Source organism: Prionailurus viverrinus, chromosome D1 (assembly GCF_022837055.1).
Source record: "Prionailurus viverrinus isolate Anna chromosome D1, UM_Priviv_1.0, whole genome shotgun sequence".
NCBI lineage: Eukaryota > Metazoa > Chordata > Mammalia > Carnivora > Felidae > Prionailurus > Prionailurus viverrinus.
The window spans coordinates 32,873,973-32,894,490 of record NC_062570.1 but is presented as its reverse complement, the minus strand read 5'-3'; the positions used below and the strand labels follow the sequence as shown (position 1 = coordinate 32,894,490).

Genomic DNA, 20,518 nt, shown 5'->3' with positions numbered 1-20,518 from the left:
CAAAGCCACAGTCAAATTCTCTGACATAATTTGTAAAAACTCACCTCAGTATGTTCACACCTACTGGTAATCTCTCAGTTCCATCTTTTTTTCCCCAATACTAGTATTCCGAAACCCTGTGCATTACTGCTTCAAGCTAGGCTAATGATTGCTATGCTAAAATATCCCTTTGCATCTCTCCTGTATTTGATTTTCTACTTCACTGGCTTACCCCAGTGTTTGTTGTTAAAACATCCCGTAGATGTCCTTGAGAAAGGTTATATTTGAGATAAGTTCTCTGAGACCTTGCATGTCTGAAAATACCTTTATGATGCCATCATATTTGTTTGATGACTGGCCTGGGTATAAAATTCTTTGAATATTTTCCTTTCCTTCAAAATTCCGTAGGCATTGTTTTTTGGGTTCTAATATTGCATTGAGAAGTACAACATCATTCTGAATCCTGATAATTTTTATGTGATTTGTTTCTTTTCCCATTGGTATATTTTAGGATATTCTCTTTATTTCTGGTATTCTAAAATTCTACATTAATGTGCCTTTGTTCAATTGTGCTGTGCTTTGTACACTGGGGCTTTACAGTCAGAAAATTAAGGTCTAGCAACTTTTATTCTATGATTTTTTATAAAATTTTCTCTGCTTGATTTTATCTATTCTTTTATAAATTCCTTTTAATTAAGAATGAACTCCCTGCAATTAATCCCCTAAATTTTCTCTCTCTTCTAATTTTTCATCTTTATCTTTTTTGTTATTTCTTTTGAGTTTTCCTGATGTATATATGTCAGCCCTTCTATTAAAATTTAAATTTCTGCTCTTCTATATTAAATTATCCAAAAGTATTTTCTTGCTAAATGTTCCTTTTCAACTATTTTTTATTCTTGTTTCATGGATGCAATATCATACATTTCTAAATATCTTAATTCTTTTTGAATATCTTTTGTGTTCTCTGCCTTTTCCTTCATTACTTTCTCTCTGTTTATTTGCTTTCTGCCTTTCATTACAGAGGCTTTACCCATATAGCTAACAATCCTTAGCTATCTGTCCATATTCAGGAATAAGGTTTCAAATTTGACCTGATGAGTAGATTGTCAAATTGTCCACTAGCACTGTTATTAACTTACAATTCCATCCAAAATGATATAAGAGTCTTATTTTCCACACCTATACCTTTGCTTGTCTTGTATATTTAAATTTTCTAACATAAGGCAAAATTATTTTAGAATATGCTCGGGAAGGGGTATAATTCCTATAAATCATTCAATTACTCTCAAATTATACAAATACTAGTAAAAGGATATTTGGATGATCTATAGTGAAAATGAAAAAAAAGCACAATATAAATTCTGAGCAGTGTGATGTAAATACTGTTTTAAGATATAAGTACAAATATGACCTTGAAGAAACCATATAAAGTAAAATGTAGATTTAATATTTAAAATATTACAGAAATTCAGAAAACAATCATTTATTTCCTAGAAGACAAAATACTTACATCATGCAAGTTATCAAGAAGTTTTGTAAGTTGGTAGAAACGCTGTGAGCTAGAGACAACTCCTTTTTGCCTCAGACCAATTGCCTTGATGAGCTCTCTAATGTAGCTTGATCTCATCTCTTCAAACTGGTTTTGACTTCTTAGCCCTTCCAAAGGAACTGTAAGAAGATAATTACAAGTAATAGTTATGCTTAAAAAGATGAATTATTTGGATAAACAACTCAAAATATGAACACCTTAAATAGGAGTGTTATTGATAGTTTTAGGACATATAAACATAATTGTTTTGAAGAATATAAAAACAACTAAATAAATTAAAGGAAATTTTTAGCTTACTTATTTTAGAGCTGTATCAATGCTTATGCACTTAATTTAGCATTTGCTCATTCCACATCCTTGTCAGGAATGGTTTGATTTAGTTTACAATTACATGTATTCTGGGTCTTTTTTAAAGAAGAGGTATTGTAACAAATACTTGGATCACTCCGTAAAGTTTAAGTCTTATAAATCTGAAGCATTTCTCATTGAGATTATTCATGGATAATTTATTTTATTTTGTAATTTTAACATTGATTTATTAAATTTCCTAACTCCTTCCTGCTGATAGGAGAAAGCTATTGATACCACAATACTTCTCTTTGTGATACTCTATTTTTATTTATTTCTTTTAATTTCTATTTTTAATTCAAGTAGTTTTGGTAGATTGTCTTTTTCTTTTCCTTTTTTTTTCTTGGTATACAACAATACTATATTAAAAATATCCTCATTTCCCCCTTCCCAATAGTTGTAGCTCTTGTTTCTGCTTCATGATTCAGTGCATTGTTAGGACATCCAGAACAATATTAAAAAATGGTAACCATGGCAAATATTCCTATTTTGGTGCTTATTTTATTGGGAATGCCTCTTATTCCCATGGTGATGTTAACTGGTAATTCAGACATTTACCTCTGTAATCTTTAATTCTGATCACCAAATTTTAGGCACAGCTTCCTATTCTTATTGCTAGTTCCTCTACATTGTCAATTTACCAACAGCTTTTTTTCCTTAATATTTTAGTTCCTTCTGTTATCACTTATTTGAGATGCCCTGGTTGATATCTTCAGGAAATTATCATCAGAACTCCCAATTTTCTTGTTTTCTTTTTCTTTGGTTGTATTTATCTTACAAACAAATCTTCAAATTTAAGTGAAACAGCTGCCTTTTCTTGCAACTATATCTATATTGCTGAAAGAAAAACCACATAATCTCTTAGATTACTATAACTCTATGTTAACTGGAATTTAACTAAACACTTAAAAAATAATTTTTCTTCTGATTCTTGAAGTACTATTTTCCTGTTGGGCACTCAAGAATGGAAACTAGTAACCCAGAGCCTTCACTCTATCCATCTAAGTATTTAGAACTGGCACTTGAACCAATTATTCTCTTTAAGAGAAAATCAGGCCTAATCCCAGCTAGCCTCACATACTTTTAGTATCAACCACTAACAAGTTCTGGGGATATGATAATCTAATCGTTACGCTCTCATCCTATGCTTCTGAGATATTCTCAATTTTTTTCTCCTCTCCTACTCATTTTCCTACATTTCAGATCTATGTTGAACCAGCTCTCATAAATATTTCTCTTTGCTTTGAGCTCCTTACCTTAATTCATTGTTTCCTTAATTTATTACATCCAGTAATATATGATTGGAGAATTTTCTCTCAGATTCTTGTTGATTCCACAAGTGACTTTTAGGATTTCTTGCAAATATCATAGTGGCAAAATGGGAGAGGGTGAGTCATGGGCAGTTAGCCAGGTGCTATTTTAGATAAGAACACTTTTTTAAAAAAAAGCAAGGATCTTTATTTTTGATTTAGCTAACTTAAAAATACCATAATCATTGGAAAACGTTTAGAAAGTACAGAAAATACATATAAAATTACAATTCACCAGATCCTACAATCAAATATTTTAGGATATTTCCTAACATTATATTGAGAACATTTACTTACATCTCTTAGAATTCTTTAAAAATGAATGTTTTAATTCTCACATATAATTTGACCTCACAAAATTGTAGGAGTACAATTTATTTAATTGTCTTATCATTTGATATTTGAGATATTTTACCAAACGATGTTTACGATAAATTTTTTTTTATTTTTTAAAAGGATATATCCTTAGACATGGAATTATTACAGTAAAAGATATTAACTTTCTTAACACTCATAATATACATTGCTAAACTTCTTAGTATTTAACTGTTTTGTGACTAGTTTTGAGTATCTTAATTTTAGGTAATCTGCTTTTTACATATAAAAATAAAATCTCATTTTCATTTCTTAGATTATTAGTAGGCTGAACAATATTCTTATGCATATTAGTAATTTTTAAAAACTTTTCTATTTTGTACTCATTTATCTATAGGGGCTTAAAATATATTTCAAATGTTTTTTGAAGTTTGTTGCTTAATTTTTAAATATTTTATATATTAGCACAGTTTTGCAACCTTATTAGGGCAAAGAATAGTGCCCAGGCAACCCAACATTTCTCATGCTCAAGAAGCAAATGTGTTTAACTCTTTCAGCTATTCTAACTTTTCCTTCCACAGATTTAAATAGCATCATTGTAGTGTTGACTCCCTTTTTCTTTTTTTTTCCACAGAGTATAATTTTTATTGAGATATTATGCATATGCCATAAAATTCACCTTTTCAAAGAATACGGTTCAGTGGTTTTAGTATATTCACAGAGTTGTGCAACCATCACCATTATTTGGTTCCAGAACATTTATTATTACTTTTTTAAATCCAACTTAGTTAACATATAGTGTAATGATGATTTCAAAAACAGAATTTATTGATTCATCACTTTATATAACACCCAGTGCTCATCCCAACAAGTGTCCTCCTGAATGCCCCTTGCCATTTAGCCTATCCCCCTACCCCAAACCCCACCAGCAACCCTGTTTGTTTTCTGTATTTAAGAGTCTTTTATAATTTGCCTCCCTCACTGTTTTTATATTATTTTTCCTTTCCTTCCTTTATGTTCATCTGTTTTATGTATTAAATTCCACATATTAGTGAAGTCATGTGATATTTGTCTTTCTCTGACTGACTTATTTCACTTATAATACACTCTAGTTCCATTCACATTGTTACAAATGGCAAGATTTCATTCTTTGTGAATGCCAAGTAATATTCCATTATATGTACATGTGTGTATACACACACACACACACACACACACACACACACACACACAAGTACTACATCTTCTTTATCCGTTGATGAGTCAATGAACATTTGGGTTCTTTCTATACTTTGGCTATTGTCCATAGAGCTGCTATAAACATTGGGGTGCATGCGCCCTTCAAAACAGCATTCCTGTATTCTTTGGATAAATACCTAGTAGTGCAATTGTTAGGTCATATTGTAGTTCTATTTTTAATTTTTCTGAGGAACCTACATACTGTTTTCCAGAGCAGCTGCACCAATTTGCATTTACACCAGCAGTGTAAGCAGTGTAAGTCCTTTCTCCATATCTTTGCCAACACCTGTTGCTGCCTGAGTTGTTCATTTTAGCCATTCTGACAGGTGTGAAGTGCTATCTCATTGTGGTTTTGTTTTGTATTTCCCTGATGATGATGATGATGTTGAGAATCTTTTCATGTGTCTGTTAGCCATTTTAATGTCTTCTTTGTAAAAGTGTCTATTCATGTCTTTTTCCCATTCTCTGGATTACTTTTTGGGGGGTGATGAGTTAGATTTTGGATACTAACCCTTTATCTGATATGTCATTTGCAAATATATTCTCCCATTATTTTGGTTGCCTTTTAGTTCTGTTGGTTGTTTCCTTTGCTGTGCAGAAGCTTTTTATCTTGATGAGGTCCTAATAGTTCATTTTTGCTTTTGTTTTCCTTGCTTCCAGAGACATGTCAAGTAAGAACTTGCTGTGGCTGAGGTCAAAGAGCTTGCTACCTGTTTTCTCCTCTTAGAATTTGATAGCTTCCTGTGTTACATTTAGGTCTTTCATCCATTTTGAGTATTTTTGTGAATGGTGTAAGAAAGTGGTCTATGTTCATTCTTCTGCATGTTGCTGTCCAATTTTCCCAACACAATTTGCTGAAGAGACTGTCTTTTTTCCATTTGATATTCTTTCCTGCTTTGTCACAGATTAGTTGGCCATACGTCTGTGGGTCCATTTCTGGGTTCTTTATTCTGTTCCATTGATCCATCTGTCTGGTTTTGTGCCAGTATCATATTGTCTTGATGATTACAGCTTTGTAATACATCTTGAAGTCCAGAATTGTGACAACACCAGCTTTGTTTTTCTTTTTCTTGATTGCTTTAGCTATTTGGGGTCTTTTCTGGTTCCATACAAATTTTAGCATTGTTTTTCAAACTGTGAAGAATGCTGGTGTTATTTTCATGGGGATTGAATTGAATATGTAGATTGCTTTGTGTAGTATCGACATTTTAACATTTGTTCTTCCAATTCATGAGCATGGAATGTTTTTCCATTTTTTTTGTGTCTTCTTCAATTTCTTTCATAAGCTCTCTATAGTTTTCAGCATATAGATTTTTCACCTCTTTGGTTAGGTTTGTTCTTATGTATTTTATGGTTTTTGATGCAATTGTAAATGGGATCGATTTCTTGATTTATTTTTCTGTTGCTTCAATATTGGTGTATAGGAATGAAACCAATTTCTGTTCATTGATTTTATATCCTGTGTCTTTGCTGAATTCATGGATCAGTTCTAGCCATTTTTTGGGGGGAGTCTTTTGAGTTTTCCACATAGAATATCATGTCATCTGCAAAAAGTGAAAGTTTGACTTCCTCCTTGCTGATTTGCATACATTTTATTTGTCTGATAGTTGAGGCTAGGACTTCCAACCCTATATTGACTAACAACAGTGAGAGTGGACATCCTTGTCATGTTCCTGACCTTAAGGAGAAAGCTTAAGGTTTTCCCCATTGAGGATGATAATAGCAGTGGTTCTTTCATATATGACTTTTATATCTTGAGGTATGATCCTTCTATCCCTACCTTCTTGAGGGTTTTTATCAAGAAAGGATGCTATATTTTGTAAAATGCTTTTTCTGCATCTATTGAGAGGATCGTGTGGTTCTTGTCCTTTCTTTTATTAATGTGATGTGTCACATTGATTGATTTGCAGATATTGAACCAGCCCTGCATCCAGGTATAAAACTCACTTGGTTGTGGTGAATAATTCTTTTAATATATTGTTGGATCTGGTTGTTGAGTATCTTGTTGAGAATCTCTGCATCCATGTTCATCAGGGAAATTGGTCTGTAGTTCTTCTTTTCAGTAGGATCTCTGTCTGGTTTTGGAATCAAGGTAATGCTGGCCTTGTAGAATAGTTTGGAAGTTTTCCTTCCCTTTCTATTTTTTGGAATAGTTTCAAAAGAATAGGTGTGAACTCTTCTTTAAATGGTAGAATTCTCCTGGAAAGCCATCTAGCCATGGACTCTTGTTTTTTGGGAGATTTTTGATTATGGATTCAATTTCTTCTGTTCAAATTTTGTGTTTTTTCTTTTTTTAGTTTTAGAAGTGTATATGTTTCCAGGAATTTGTCCATTTCTTCCAGATTGCCCGTTTTACTGGCATATAATTGCTCATAACATTCTCTTATTATTGTATTTCTGCAGTGTTGGTTGTGATCTCTCCTCTTTTATTCATGCTTTTATTTATTTGGATCCTTTCCTTTTTCTTTTTGATCAATCTGGTAGTGGTTTATCAATTATGTTAATTCTTTCAAAGAACCAACTCCTGGTTTCATTGATCTGTTCTACTGTTTTTTTTTTTTAAATTTGGTATCATTGATTTCTGCTCTAATATTTATTATTTCTCATCATCTGCTGGTTGTGGGCTTTCTTTGCTATTGTTTTTCCAGCTCTTAGGGTGTAAGGTTAGGTTGTATATGTGAGACATTTCCTCCTTATTTAGGAAGGCCTGGATTGCTATATACTTTCCTCTTATGAGCACCTTTGCTGCATCTCAGAGGTTTTGGGCTGTCATGTTTTCATTTTCACTGGCTTCCATGTACTTTTTAATTTCTCTTTAATTTCTTGGTTAACCCATTCATTGTTTAGTAGGATGTTCTTTAATCTCCAAATATTCATGGTCTTTCCCAACTTTTTCTTGTGGTTGCTTTCAGGTTTCATAGCATTGTGGTCTGAAACTATGCAATGTAAGATATTGATCTTGTGTACATGTTGAGGGCTTATTTGTGTCCCAGTATGTGATCTATTCTGGAGAATGCCCCATGTGCACTTGAGAAGAATGTGTATTCTGCTGCTTTAGGATGAAATGTTCTGAATATATTTGTTAAGTCCATCTGGTCCAGTTTGTCATTCAAAACCATTGTTTGCTTGCTGATTTTCTACTCAGATGATCTGTCCATTGCTATAAGTGGGGTGTTGAAGTCTCCTGCTATTATGGTATTATCAATGAGTTTCTTTATGTTTGTAATTAACTGACATACATGTTTGCATTCTTCCAGGTTGGGGCATAAATATTTAAAATTGTTAGCTCTTTTTGGTGGATACACCCCTTAATTTTGATATAATGCCCTTCTTCATTTCACTACAGTTTTTATTTTAAAATCTAGTTTGTCTGATATAAGTATGGCTACACCAGATTTCTTTTGGTGACCATTAGCATGATAGATGGCTCTCCACTCCCTTACTTTTTTTTAATCGGTAGGTGTCTTTAGGCCTAAAATTGGTCTCTTGTCAGCAGCATATAGATGGTTCTTGTTTTCTTATCCATTCTGATACCTTATGTCTTTTGATTGGTGCATTTAATTCACTGACATTTAGAGTGAGTACTGAAATATATGAATTTAGTGCCATTGTGTCATCTACAGAGTTGGAGTTTCTAGTGATTTTCTCTTGTCCTTTCTAGTTTTTGTTGCTTTCAGTATTTTTTGTTTTGTTTCATCTTTTATCCAATCAAAGAGTTCCCCTTAAAATTCTTGTAGGGCTGGTTTAGTAGTCATGAACTCCTTTAGGTTTTGTTTGGGAAACTCTATGTCTCCTTCAATTTTGAATGACAGCCTTGCTAGATAAAGAATTTTTGGTTGCCTAGTTTTCCAATTCAGCACGTTGACTATATTCTGCACTCCTTTCTGGTCTGCCAGGTTTTTGTGGATAGGTCTGTCGCAAACCTCATCTATCTTTCCTTATAGGTTAAGGACTTTTTTCCCTTGCTGCTTTCATAATTCAGTCCTTGACTGTGTATTTAATGAATTTGACTATGATATGTTGTAGTGATGGTCAGTTTTTTTTAAATCTAATGTGAGTTCCCTATGCTTCTTGGATTTTGATGTCTGTGTCTTTTCCCAGATTAGGAAAGTTTTCTGCTATAATTTGCTCACATAAACCTTCTGACCCTTTTTCTCTATCTTCATCTTTGGGGACTACTGTAATTTGGATGTTATTCCTTCTTAATAAATCACTGAGTTCTCTAAGTCTTGTGTTGTGTTCTTTTGCTTTAGTTTCCCTCTTTTTTCTGCTTCATTATTCTCCATATTCTGTCTTCTATATTGCTAATTCACTGCTCTGCTTTGTCCATCCTTGCTGCTGTGGCATCTATTTGAGACTGCATCTAGGTTGTAGCATTTTTAAAATTTTTTTAATGTTAATTTATTATTGAGAGACAGAGAGAGACAGAGCATGAGCAGGGGAGGGGCAGAGGGAGAGGAAGACACAGAATCTGAAGCAGATTCCAGGCTCTGAGCTGTCAGCACAGAGCCTGATGTGGGGCTCAAACTCGAAAACTGCGAGATCATGACCTGAGCCAAAGTTGGACACTTAACCAACTGAGGCACCCAGGCGCCCCTACGTGTTAGCATTTTTAACTTCTCCTGACTATATTTTACTTCTTTGATCTATGCAGAAAGGGATTCTATGCTTTTTCAACTGCAGCTAGCTTCTTATTATTGTGGTTGTAAATTCTAGTTCAGAAATCTTGCTTCTATCTGTGTTTATTATTCTATCCTGGCTGTCATTTCTTACTGTTCTTTCTTTTGTGGTGAATTCCTTTGTTTTGTCATCTTGGAGGAATAACAAAATTAATAAAAAAATAAAAATTAAAAAACACAAAAAAATCAAATAAAAGAAGCTATATCCTAGGTGTGTTTTCATCTGCTTGTTGAAAGAAGCTTGATAGAATACAGAAAAAAGGGAAATAATGGAAAGAAAAGGAAAAAAAGAAAAAATATACTAAAATATTTTAAAATTAAAAAAGAATAGAATAAAGTAGAATACAATGAAATAAAGTGAACTAGAATAAAAAATTAACAAACAATGAAAAACATAGTAAAAAAATTTAAAATTTTTAAATGAAAATAAAAATAAGTTTTCCTTTTTCTGTGTCCAAAAAAAAAGAAAGAAAAAAAAACCCAAATTAAACAAAGATAGAAAAAGAAAAACAAAATAAAAATGAATAGATGAACCAGCAAACAGAATGAAACCTGAATGAAGTTATATCCAGTTTCCCCTGGAACTCAAACTATGAAGCACTCTATATGGTCTGTACACTAAGCAGGCAGAGAGACTTGTGTTGGTCTTCTAGGGGATGTGCTTGGAGGGCTCTGCTGGGCAGGGCTTGGTGTAATGGTTTCATTCTCCACTAGGTGGCGCTGTTTAGTTTACTGGGGTCGATCTGGGTGGTGCTCACGTGCATGTACCTGTATGTGTGTGTGCAGGAGAGGTGGAAATGGCTTCACCCAGCTTCCTAGTCTCTGGCATAGGAACTTTACACTCTCACTGACCCACAATGAAGCACCCCTCCTTTTTCTCAGACCTCCATCCACACCCCACCTCCAGCCTGTGTCCAAGCCATCAGCCTGCCAGGTGGCACCTCCCTCCATAGTTTTATCTGAGATGGAAAGTGTTTCAAGGCCCCTCACTTCAGAGAACCCTGTGGCTTGGACCCACACCTAGTCTCTGGGGGAGGGTCTTGCTGAGCAGTGGCCAGGTGCCAGCTTGCCCTAGAAAACATTTGTGCAATTGGGCAGTGGCAGAGGTTCAGAGGCTATGGCAAATCATAACACACAGTTAGTGCCAGGTTTCACTGCTTGGCATCTTTGTCCCAATACCATCAAACGTGGCTGCTCTCTGGGGTCTTCTGGGATCTTTGCTTGTGGATAAGCCGTATGGCCTCTACCAAATTCTCTCCAATCAGGGGAACTGCTGATTGTCCCTTATGGCACAAGGACCCCTCAGACCCTGCTGCCTGCTCCTGGGGATTTGCCCTCTTTCCTCACCAGAGCACCACCAGGTACTGAGCTCTGGAATTTCCAACTCTGTGCTCCACTGTCTATAGAATCCTAATGGTATTGAAACCCTCAACTTTCTCCCCATCAGGGGTTTTGGGGAACAGATTTCTTGTCCAGTCCCTTGTGTTTTCACTCTTTCCCTCCAGCTACTTTTGGGGGAGTGCATTTTCTGCACTCCCCTGGTGTGCCACATTCCCCCACCACCACCCTTCTCTGTCTTCTGTCCACAAAAACAGCTCCCTGCCCTCCACAGCTTTTCTCTCCCCCAGTTTACCTCTCTGCAGAGTACCTGCTGAGTTCTGTGGCTCAAGTTATGCAGACTGTTGGGTTAATCCTCAGATCAATATCCTAGGTATGCAAAATGGTTTGGTGCTGATCTAGCTGCATTTCAAGGATTAAACAAGCTGAGAACTTGCATTCTGCTCCACCATCTTGCCCTGTAGAGTTGACTCTTGATTTTTTATTTTTAACTTTTGATTTTCCACTACGGAAAATGAGGCTGTAACTCTATTTCCATCTTTCAGATCTACCATCATCTCCACATCATTAGCGCATACACATGTACACACACACACACACACACACACACACACACACAACATCCTATTTCTCATCTTCCTAATATCATTTTCGTAATATTAGTCATATAAATATTCAGTATTTATTAGTCATGTAAAATCCTACCACAGTTGAGTCACATAGTATATGTTATGATTTCTAGTAGAACTTTTTGTTTTAGTGACAGTAAATAATCATCTTAATGGGTGTGTGAAGTGGCATCTCACTGTGGTTTTGATTTGTATTTCCCTAATGATGTTGTTCCTTAATTTCTATCTGTATACCTTCATAGGAGAAATGTCTAAGCCTTTGCCCATTAAAATTTTTTAATTGTTAAATTGTAATTTTTTACATATTCTGGATGTTAATACTTTTTCCTTATCAGATACATGATTTCCAATTTTTTTCTCCCATAAAGTGGGTTGCCTTTTTATTCTGTTGATTGTGACCTTTGATGCACCAAAGTTTTAAATTTGATGAAGTCCATTTATCTGTTTTTTCTTTTAATTCCAGTGTTTTGGGTGGCAAATCCAAGAAATCATTGCCAAAGTCAACATCATGAAGCTTTTCCTCTATTTTATTTTTTTTAAGGTTCATTTATTTTTGAGAGAGTGAGAGAGAGCGACCATGAGTGCGGGAGGGGCAGAGAGACAGGAGACAGAGACTCCCAGGCAAGAATTCCTGATGTGGTGCTCAAACTCATGAACCTCAAAATCATGCCCTGAGCCAAAGTCAAGAGTCGGACGTTTAACTGACTGGGCTACCCAGGCACTCCTATGTTTTCTTTTAATAGTTTCATAGTTTTATCTCTTAGATTTGTGTCTTGATATATTTTAAGTTAATAAGAATCCAGCTTCTTTTATTTTTAAATGAAGTTTTCCAAATACCTTTTGTTGAAAAGACAATTTCCTTTATGATTTCTCCTCCTATGTATTTTCCTGTTCACTCTTTCTAGTCCTCCAACTAAGTGGGTATTGGGTCTCCTTGATTCTGATTTTCTATATTTTTTGGGGTTTTGCTCTACTTTTGAGAGGTTTTCTAACTTTGTCTACCAATGCCTGTACTGTAAATTCTGTTTCCAAATACTTGTTTCTTGGGTGCAATATGTTCTATTATCTTTCTAAAAAGGGATGATTTTTTAATTTTTTTTGAGGTTTTCATCTTCCTACATCACCTCTGTTTTCTCCAAATTTGTTTTTTTTCTTTCTGTTTTGTCTTTGTCTTTGATGTCAAGGCCTCCCTCAGATGCCTTGGTTATTTATATTCAAGAGTGCAAAACTAAAAGGCTGATTCATAGTTCTGTTTCAGTGGGTAGCACTTATTGACTGTTAGCTTTAGTTCGGGGCAATATGGCTGAGCAATTTCAAAGAGAAACACCTGCTATTAGCAGATTCTGCAGAGAAGAGTCTTTCATTCTCCTGTCTAGAGGATATAAACCTGGAAGACAATGTTCTGAGAGATGGTGGGTAAGAGTATGCAGGAGGACGGTGTCTCAACATTTGGTGTATAATTAATCTGTTGTCATTATAAGGCCCCTCACCCTCAACAGTGCCTACAGTTTCATCAGTTCATTTGCCCTCTGTTATATCCTCTTCAGGAGGATAACCTAAGGTCTCTGCCTGAGTTGGAGAGGGAAAATTTTGTGGTTAAATGATTTTTGGACCCAGATTTTAAAAAGAGCTTTGTGTTTTCAACTCTACCTTCACTCTCATCTCAAAAAATCATTGTTGTCACCAACTGAGAACCATGCCAAAGATTTGATATTTCAAATTAAACCTCTTGGTTTTTCTTACTTCTGGCCTAGAATCCAACTTTCTCAGATATGCTAAATTAGTTCTGTGTGCTGGCTTATAGAATGTCATAGTTATTGAGCTTCTCATTCTCTTTTACTTTTAGTTCTTAAAAAATCACTTTGGTAATATTTTAGTGTAGTTTTAGAGTGAACAGTGGTGTGTTCAACTTGCCATACTTCCTTGGGAGATTTTATTTTAATTTTTAGTGGCACATTGGAGGTTTAAATACTTATGTATCAAATCACTGAACTTTTCTTTTGTCAACTCTCCAAATAAATTGCATTTATTTTTAAAAAGGTATTCCTTATTTGAAATCTCAAAATCATTTGTATTCCTTACAGTGTGTTTTAACTTTTAAAGTTTGAACATATAACTCAATTATCTGGTATTTATTTTAGGATATAACTTGAGCTAAATATCCAAACTGAGTTTTCCTCAAACATAAAACTGATTTTTCCTAACAATATTTATTTGCTCCATACTCATTGATTTGTGATGTTTCCACTACAGTATATTAAGTTCTAATATATACAAGTCTGACTTTACTAACAATTCAGTATATCTATTCTCCCATGCTGTGTTAATTAGTGTAGATTTCTAACTCTCATCTCCACTTCAAAATTTTTGTAATACTTATGTACTTATTTTTTAAGATTTAAATATGACTTCCCAAAAGCTTTGCCAAGTCTCTCCTCAAAAATCCCATTATGATTTTTATTAGAATTTGTAGAAATCATAAGTACTATTCAGTAAATATTGCTGTTTTTCCCTTTTGTTGAAGCTGCAAGTGGCCAAGAATCTTGCTTTCTATGGTGTGTGAATGGAAGTTATAGGTATGTCACTTCCTTTCCTCACCACTTCCTTCCTTACCAATGCTCTAGCGATTGGAGAAATGCATGTCAAGATATAACTCCCATGTACCTGGGCACCTGAGGGACAACAATGAGCAGAGCCTCCCTGTTGATCTGCATTGGACATATAGTGGGAAAAATATATACTTAACCTTTTTTTTTTGTTAAGCTACTGAGATTTTAGGGCTGTTTGGACCTCCAGCACAATGTAGCCTATCTATAATATAGAATTATGTTAATGATATCAACTAATTTGGGAAATCTAGGATTATCTATAACATAACTGCTATAGGATTCATTACTGTCAAGAAAGGGGTTAAATACTGTAATATTAAGTTTATTTTAGTTGACTCTCTTGGCTAGTTCCATATCAATACTTTAGTCCCCTTTATGATATTTTATCAAATTAGACTTGAAGGCTTCTGCTCAAAATAGTGTTTTCAAGGTAGGGGGATAGGGCTATGGATCCTTAGATGCTGTATTTGTCCTTGTGTTTTCATAGATTTTCATGAGGAAAACTTTCTTTTTAAGGCATTAGTGCTTTTTGTGCCTTTTCTCCTGATGTATACCCCCACCCCTCTACTATTTGAGATTTGTGCTATTAGAAAGAAGTACTTGAAAAGATGCTACTGAGAAGGACCCTTGGCTCACCTTCTACCTAAGGTCTTAGCTCTCAGTGGTTCTCTTTCAAATCACTATGAATGACAGAAGGATCAGTTCAGAAATTCAAAGGCTGAGCCTACCTGTGCATGTTCCAAGGACACAGAAAAAGGTGGAAAGTGAAAGCAGTTTTTAAAAATTTTCTCACCCAGATCTTTAGGAATCCACTGAGGCAGAGGTATGTGTGTCCTTTGTGTATGAGAGAGTGAGGTGGATATTTGCCTGTCCTTCTGGTGACCAATCTATGTTTCATGTTTCTTTGGGGTGTATAGCTAAAGTGCATTTTCTAGCCTCTCCTACAGTTAATATGGGTCATGGAATGTGGGTAAAAGTGACATATAACACTTTCAGGCCTCACTTCCATATCTTTTATCACTAGGTGCTTACCTTCTATTCAGATCAAATGGAGGACTCCAAGCTGCTATGTAAGAGTGGAGTCCCTAGACAGAAGGAATGTGGGTTTTCTTGCTAACCCACTGGACTGTGAATATGAGTGACAAATAAACTATTGTGTTATGCCACTGATCTTTGTAGATATATGTTATAACAGCCTATTCTGATATTAAGAGAATAGTTCCAAACAAAATTGTGTATTTTATATAGTAAGTCCTTTATGGAGTGGGAGTGGAAGGAAGATCGTTTGTGTTTATGTAATATTTTCTAGTTCATAAACCTAATTAGGTGAATATGAAAATGTCATTTAATCATGTTTTATCTGAAAAAATATATATAATTGGCTGAATTGGTGGACTATTTTACTCTCATGTAAAACCTGACAAGTGTGAAGTAAGTTTATTAATGTCTATGACAGTATATTAGGTGGTTCTCCTTTGCAGTCACAATCTAAGATTCATACCTCATGTATAAGGATATGATCATATTGTTATTTGAGACTTTCCCGTTGAATTAAAAATTAAGAAAGTAAATATCTTATAAAAATTGCTTGTAGTCACTCACTTGTATTAAGAAGTAGCAATACTTTCATACACAGGAACTCTTCTTGGCTAACTTGAAGCTTGACAAACTCCTGTGGAATCTGCCACATGGTGAGGCATAGTGAATAGAATGATGATTCCTTCATCCTCTGTCTTATATCACACACAACACACACAAGAGAAAGCAAGAAGGAAAAAACATACACATGGTGTCTTAGCCAGTTTGTGTGATTTACCAGAGAAAATGGCATTTGGTAATTTATATATTATTAAAAATGTCTTTTTGTAAACACACTCAATATTTTGAAGTTTAAGCAAAATAAACCAATAAAGTAAATCATTCACAATGCTGAATTTTTTGAAGTTAAGAAATTTTGAAGTTAGAAAATCATATTAAATACACATGTTGCTTCTCACTTTTATTATTACATTTTAAAAACCTAAGGAGTTGAGAATGTGGAGCTGAGGAAATCATTTATTTATGATTTTTTTTGTTAAAAATATATAAAATTTTATATGTAATCCAATGGGAGAATGGATTCAGTTCACAGAAATTGAAGAGTATAGAATAGTTCAGTGTATTCAGTTGAGAGTATTCAGTGTAGAACAGTTATACTGTGAACTATTCTAGGGGAAATGTATGGTGATCAAGAAAAGAGAACATTACAAAGGATTAAACAATTGACAAGGTGAAACACTAATTCTGAAGGTTGGGGACATTTTTTAAAGGTATTTTCTCAACCATGTGTTCTGCAATATCTACATTAGTCACATGCAGCTAACACGAATAGTGAAAAGAAAACTAGATTTTGACTCAGAAGAACTAACATTAATCCTGCCACTCAGATTCTTTGGCAGGATATGCAATTCCTCTGAGCTTATTTCCTGAACTGTAAAATGTAGGATGCTGATTCCTACCTATTTCAAGGGATTATAGGGCAAAATGGAATTAAAATATATGAAAATTATTCATTACCTATAAAGACTTATACAAGTAACTTATATGCTATAAAATTCTGAGTCAGCATTCATCATTAGAATGGTATAAGTATTTCCACGAAAAGATTCTTATTCAGTTTAAGGTTATACATAGAAAATTAATTATAGTAATTTAAATACAGCCAAGAAAATTGAAATATTTATCTTTTAATTTCTAAAATAAATTAGCGATTTTTCCTCTAGAAGGAGAGATAATGTCTTTATTTTCTGAAGGTAAGTCAATACTTTCAAGCAAAATTATTTCTAATTTACATAATTATCTTCATCAGTACAAAGGTATAAAATTTTAATTTGATAAACTAAAAATTTCATTTTATCTTTAAGTATGTTTCTTGACACATTGAAACAAAAGGGGAAATCTCCAAATATCAAATTACTAATATAATGATAACAATTTTATTAATTTTGTTATATCAAGCTATATCCTGAGATAATTCTGATAAAGTTTTCAGGAAAATTCTTTTATTTAGGATACCAATAGTATAATCATCTATTGAAATGTAATTTCTAAGATTATCCTACATATACACTGTAATAATAAGAACAAAAATCAAGTTACTACTTACTCATTTAGTATTAGATCAGGTGCAAAATATAGCATCTGCCCACTGACATGTTTATAAGATCTCCATCCTAGTCCAAACACCATTAAGCTCATCCAAGAATACTGGATGAGAGTTATCTGGTCATCAATATGTAAATTTCTAAAACCTACAAAACAAATTAAAAAATAAAATGATCCCCAAAATCACTTGTGTTAAAATGCTGAAAATACATAGAAATTTGAAAATAGATGTAAGTAGAGTAATATGTTGTTTTTAATTTTAATATATTTTATACTACAAATGAGGAAATATTAATAAATAATACCTGAGAAATTAAAAAGGAATAACATTGGAAGTCATTAAAAATGGTCACTATGTTTTAGCATTTCTGGGAATTCACTGATTGATGGTCATCCATCATTGACACATACAATATTCATTTATTGAGAATCACTTGTCTCTTAGGCACTGTGTTAAAATGGCGGGGTTAAGAAAATGGAAGACCCAACCCTTACCCTTAAAAGAAACTCAGAAGTTGACAGGAGAGACAAGCACATACTTATGTGCACCAGGAATTGGGAAGCAGGTCAGGAAAAACTCCCAAAGAGATCATGCTCAAGCAGCGTATAATCAGTTTGTTAAAGAATCTTGAGTCTTTGGACTTTAAAAAAAAAAACAACTGGTTTTATTTTGTAAAACCACTGCTTTCAATCGTGCTTTATTTTTATTTAACATCCTTTAATTATGTCTTAGGTAGATTCCATAGTTTATGGTCACTTTTGTTTTTTGGAACTTAACCCAGTCTCACTTTAAACTATCATGTGCTTTAAAAGGTTTAGGGAGAGAAAAAGAGAGAGTGCATCCTTCTCTGGTGTTGGTGGCAGAGGGAAGACAGCAGGGAGAGGGCAAATGCATTGACTTAAGTGGTCAAAACCTTCTTTTCATCTCTTTTCAATTCTTTCTGCCTGCTTTGCAGAAGATCACCAGCCCAGCGCTGATGAACTTAAAGGAGGGAGAGGCAAAGAGGTAAATTTGGAGATGGAGGCTGTGGTCAGATATATCTATTAAGGAGCAACAATAGCCTTATTTGTGTTGTGGAGGCATCCTTGGTAGCCATGTGGAAGACATATTCAAGGGAATAAGTCTGGAGTTACAGAAAAAAGTTGGGAGCTATTGCCAAAGGCCAGATGAGAGATGATAAAAGTCTGAGATAAGCCAACAGGTAGGAATACAGAGCAGGGAGTACATCAGGGAAATATTTAAAGGGTAAAATCCAAGAGATTTGGCAACTGATTGTATATAGGTAGGAGAAAGAAGGAGCCTAGTAGATATTTCAGTATTTTTACAGGAATGGTGGAGGAAAACAGCATTACTGAGACAAAATAGAGAAGAAATAGGCTAGGGACAAAATCGTAAGTTTTGATATGTTGGAGCGACTTTTGAAATGTCTAGATAGCAGTTAAACAAATGAATTAGAAATATAGAGGGGCTTTGGGTGGCTCAGTCAGTCGACCATCTGACTTCAGCTCAGGTCATGATCTTGAGGTTTGTGAGTTTGAGCAAGGCGACAGGCTCTGTGCTGACAGCTTGGAGCATGGAGCCTATTTCAGATTCTGTGTCTCCCTCTGTCTCCGCTCCTCTCTCGCTTGTGCTCTGTCTCTCTCAAAAAAAAACATTAAAACATTAAAAAAACAAACATTAAAATATTAAAAAAATTAAAAAACATTAATAATAAACAAATTTTAAAAATAAATATGGATAGATGAACTATAAGTATGAACTTGGAAATTCTTTGTTTTTGAGTATGCTGAAACAATGAGAGTAGATGAAATCTTTTATTAAAGGTACATAAAAATCAAGTGTTTTGGTGGGAACATCAACTATTTTCCACAAAGCTACTTTAATAACATCTGTTCTGCCTAAGAATTTGTTGAAATCTACTTACAAATGACCTATTTCAAAAGTAAAACCCAAACAAAACTTGATTCCTTACAGGATAAAACAAATGTATTTCCTGATTCTGTGAATCATCTCAAGGTAGGTAGAAAAGAAGGTTATCTTTTCTCCATACACTCCTGATAGTCCCATCTTCCTGTGAATAGAAGACTGCTATTCCCTTCTTTAAAATCTTAGCCTTACACAACCAAAAACAACTCTCATGCAAATTCATAATTAGGAATGCCACAGTAGACATCTGCCTCTTTTTTTCGGGGATGGTGGTGAGGGGTGTCAACTCTTTAGTATCTAACTTTCTGTCTTCCCTCCCTCTCAGTCTTCCTTTCTTCCTCTAGGTGGATAGAGTTTCCCATTGGTTGTATTTTGGTGAGAGCAAGTGTCCCCAGTGAAACTGGCTAAGGACTCTACTTCCCTGAGCTTGTGATCTGGATTTGACCCACTGAACACGTACTACCTAGACTCTGAATAAAAAAAAGTAAAACAAAGACAAATGTATGGTTAGGCTCTATTCTGGATGGCAGTGGTTGGATGGCAGTGGTACCCAGTGAGGGCAGAATCCAGTGGGGGCATTTGTGATGTTTGTTTTTTTTTTTGTTTCTGCAGGGACAGCTTGGTTTCTGCCTATTTTCCAAACTTATTCCAGTTTCTATTCACTGAATTTCTGGGATCCTTCTAGGAAATTATTTTTTATTTGTGTTCTGTTTCTGATAGCCAGAAGTGTTTGCTAAAATTAACAGAGTTGGCTTTTTTTTGCTTACATCCTGATTTATTCAGGTGCAGAAAAACTCCCTAAACAACTAACCAAGAAAAATGTGGCATGCAATTTTCATAATTCTTTATTTTCATATGACATACATGTATCTTCAAGCTCATGTCTATATATTATTTCTCTTTCAAAACAATTATGAATCACTTTTAATACAATAGACCTATAGAAACTAAAGAAATGCATAGAAAGAGTGCTTATAAATAATATTTTATAGGCTTTATGAAAATGGGTAATTCTTTTATGAATTTAAAATCATTTCATAAGAGATTAATAAGTTTTCCTAAATTTTTTGCAAAGCAAAACTCTTTAAAGCGACACATATGTAGATCTTCCTATTGCTGGTCTATCTCCTTAAATTAGGAGTTCTGGAGAGAAGGCTCAAGTTCCAGTTTTGGCTCTACCACTTACTGAATGCCAGCTTAAGTCAGTTAATATTACTATATCTATATTTCTTCATAAGTAAAATCAAAATGATAAAGAAAGTTAGTTCACAGAGTGGCTATGACACTCAAACGGGATAATTATGCATATTTTGGAGCACTAGTAAGATGCTTATTATTATTCTACCAATGGATCCTGTAATAGAATTGCTGATGGAGAAATGGCTTTAAGAAGGCCACCGATCAGTCTGATGGGATATCTCTAATATTAAAACAATAAGATCCAGAAGGCAT

At 34.3% G+C, this 20,518-nt stretch overlaps 1 protein-coding gene across 3 annotated transcripts in view; it reads right to left on the bottom strand.

Annotated features, from left to right (window-relative positions):
• PGR (progesterone receptor) overlaps nt 1–20,518 on the bottom strand; it is a 107,346-nt gene that overhangs the window by 1,326 nt on the left and 85,502 nt on the right. For 2 of the 3 annotated variants that reach the window (XM_047823382.1, XM_047823385.1), the window contains exons 5-7: nt 17,141–17,285; nt 15,598–15,728; nt 1,490–1,647 (exon numbers count right to left, since the gene is read on the bottom strand). In XM_047823382.1, the coding sequence (XP_047679338.1) occupies nt 1,490–1,647; nt 15,598–15,728; nt 17,141–17,285 (434 nt within the window). Of the gene's footprint in view, nt 1–1,489; nt 1,648–3,248; nt 3,291–15,597; nt 15,729–17,140; nt 17,286–20,518 lie in introns of those variants that run through there. The other variant, XM_047823384.1, reaches the window with a different exon arrangement.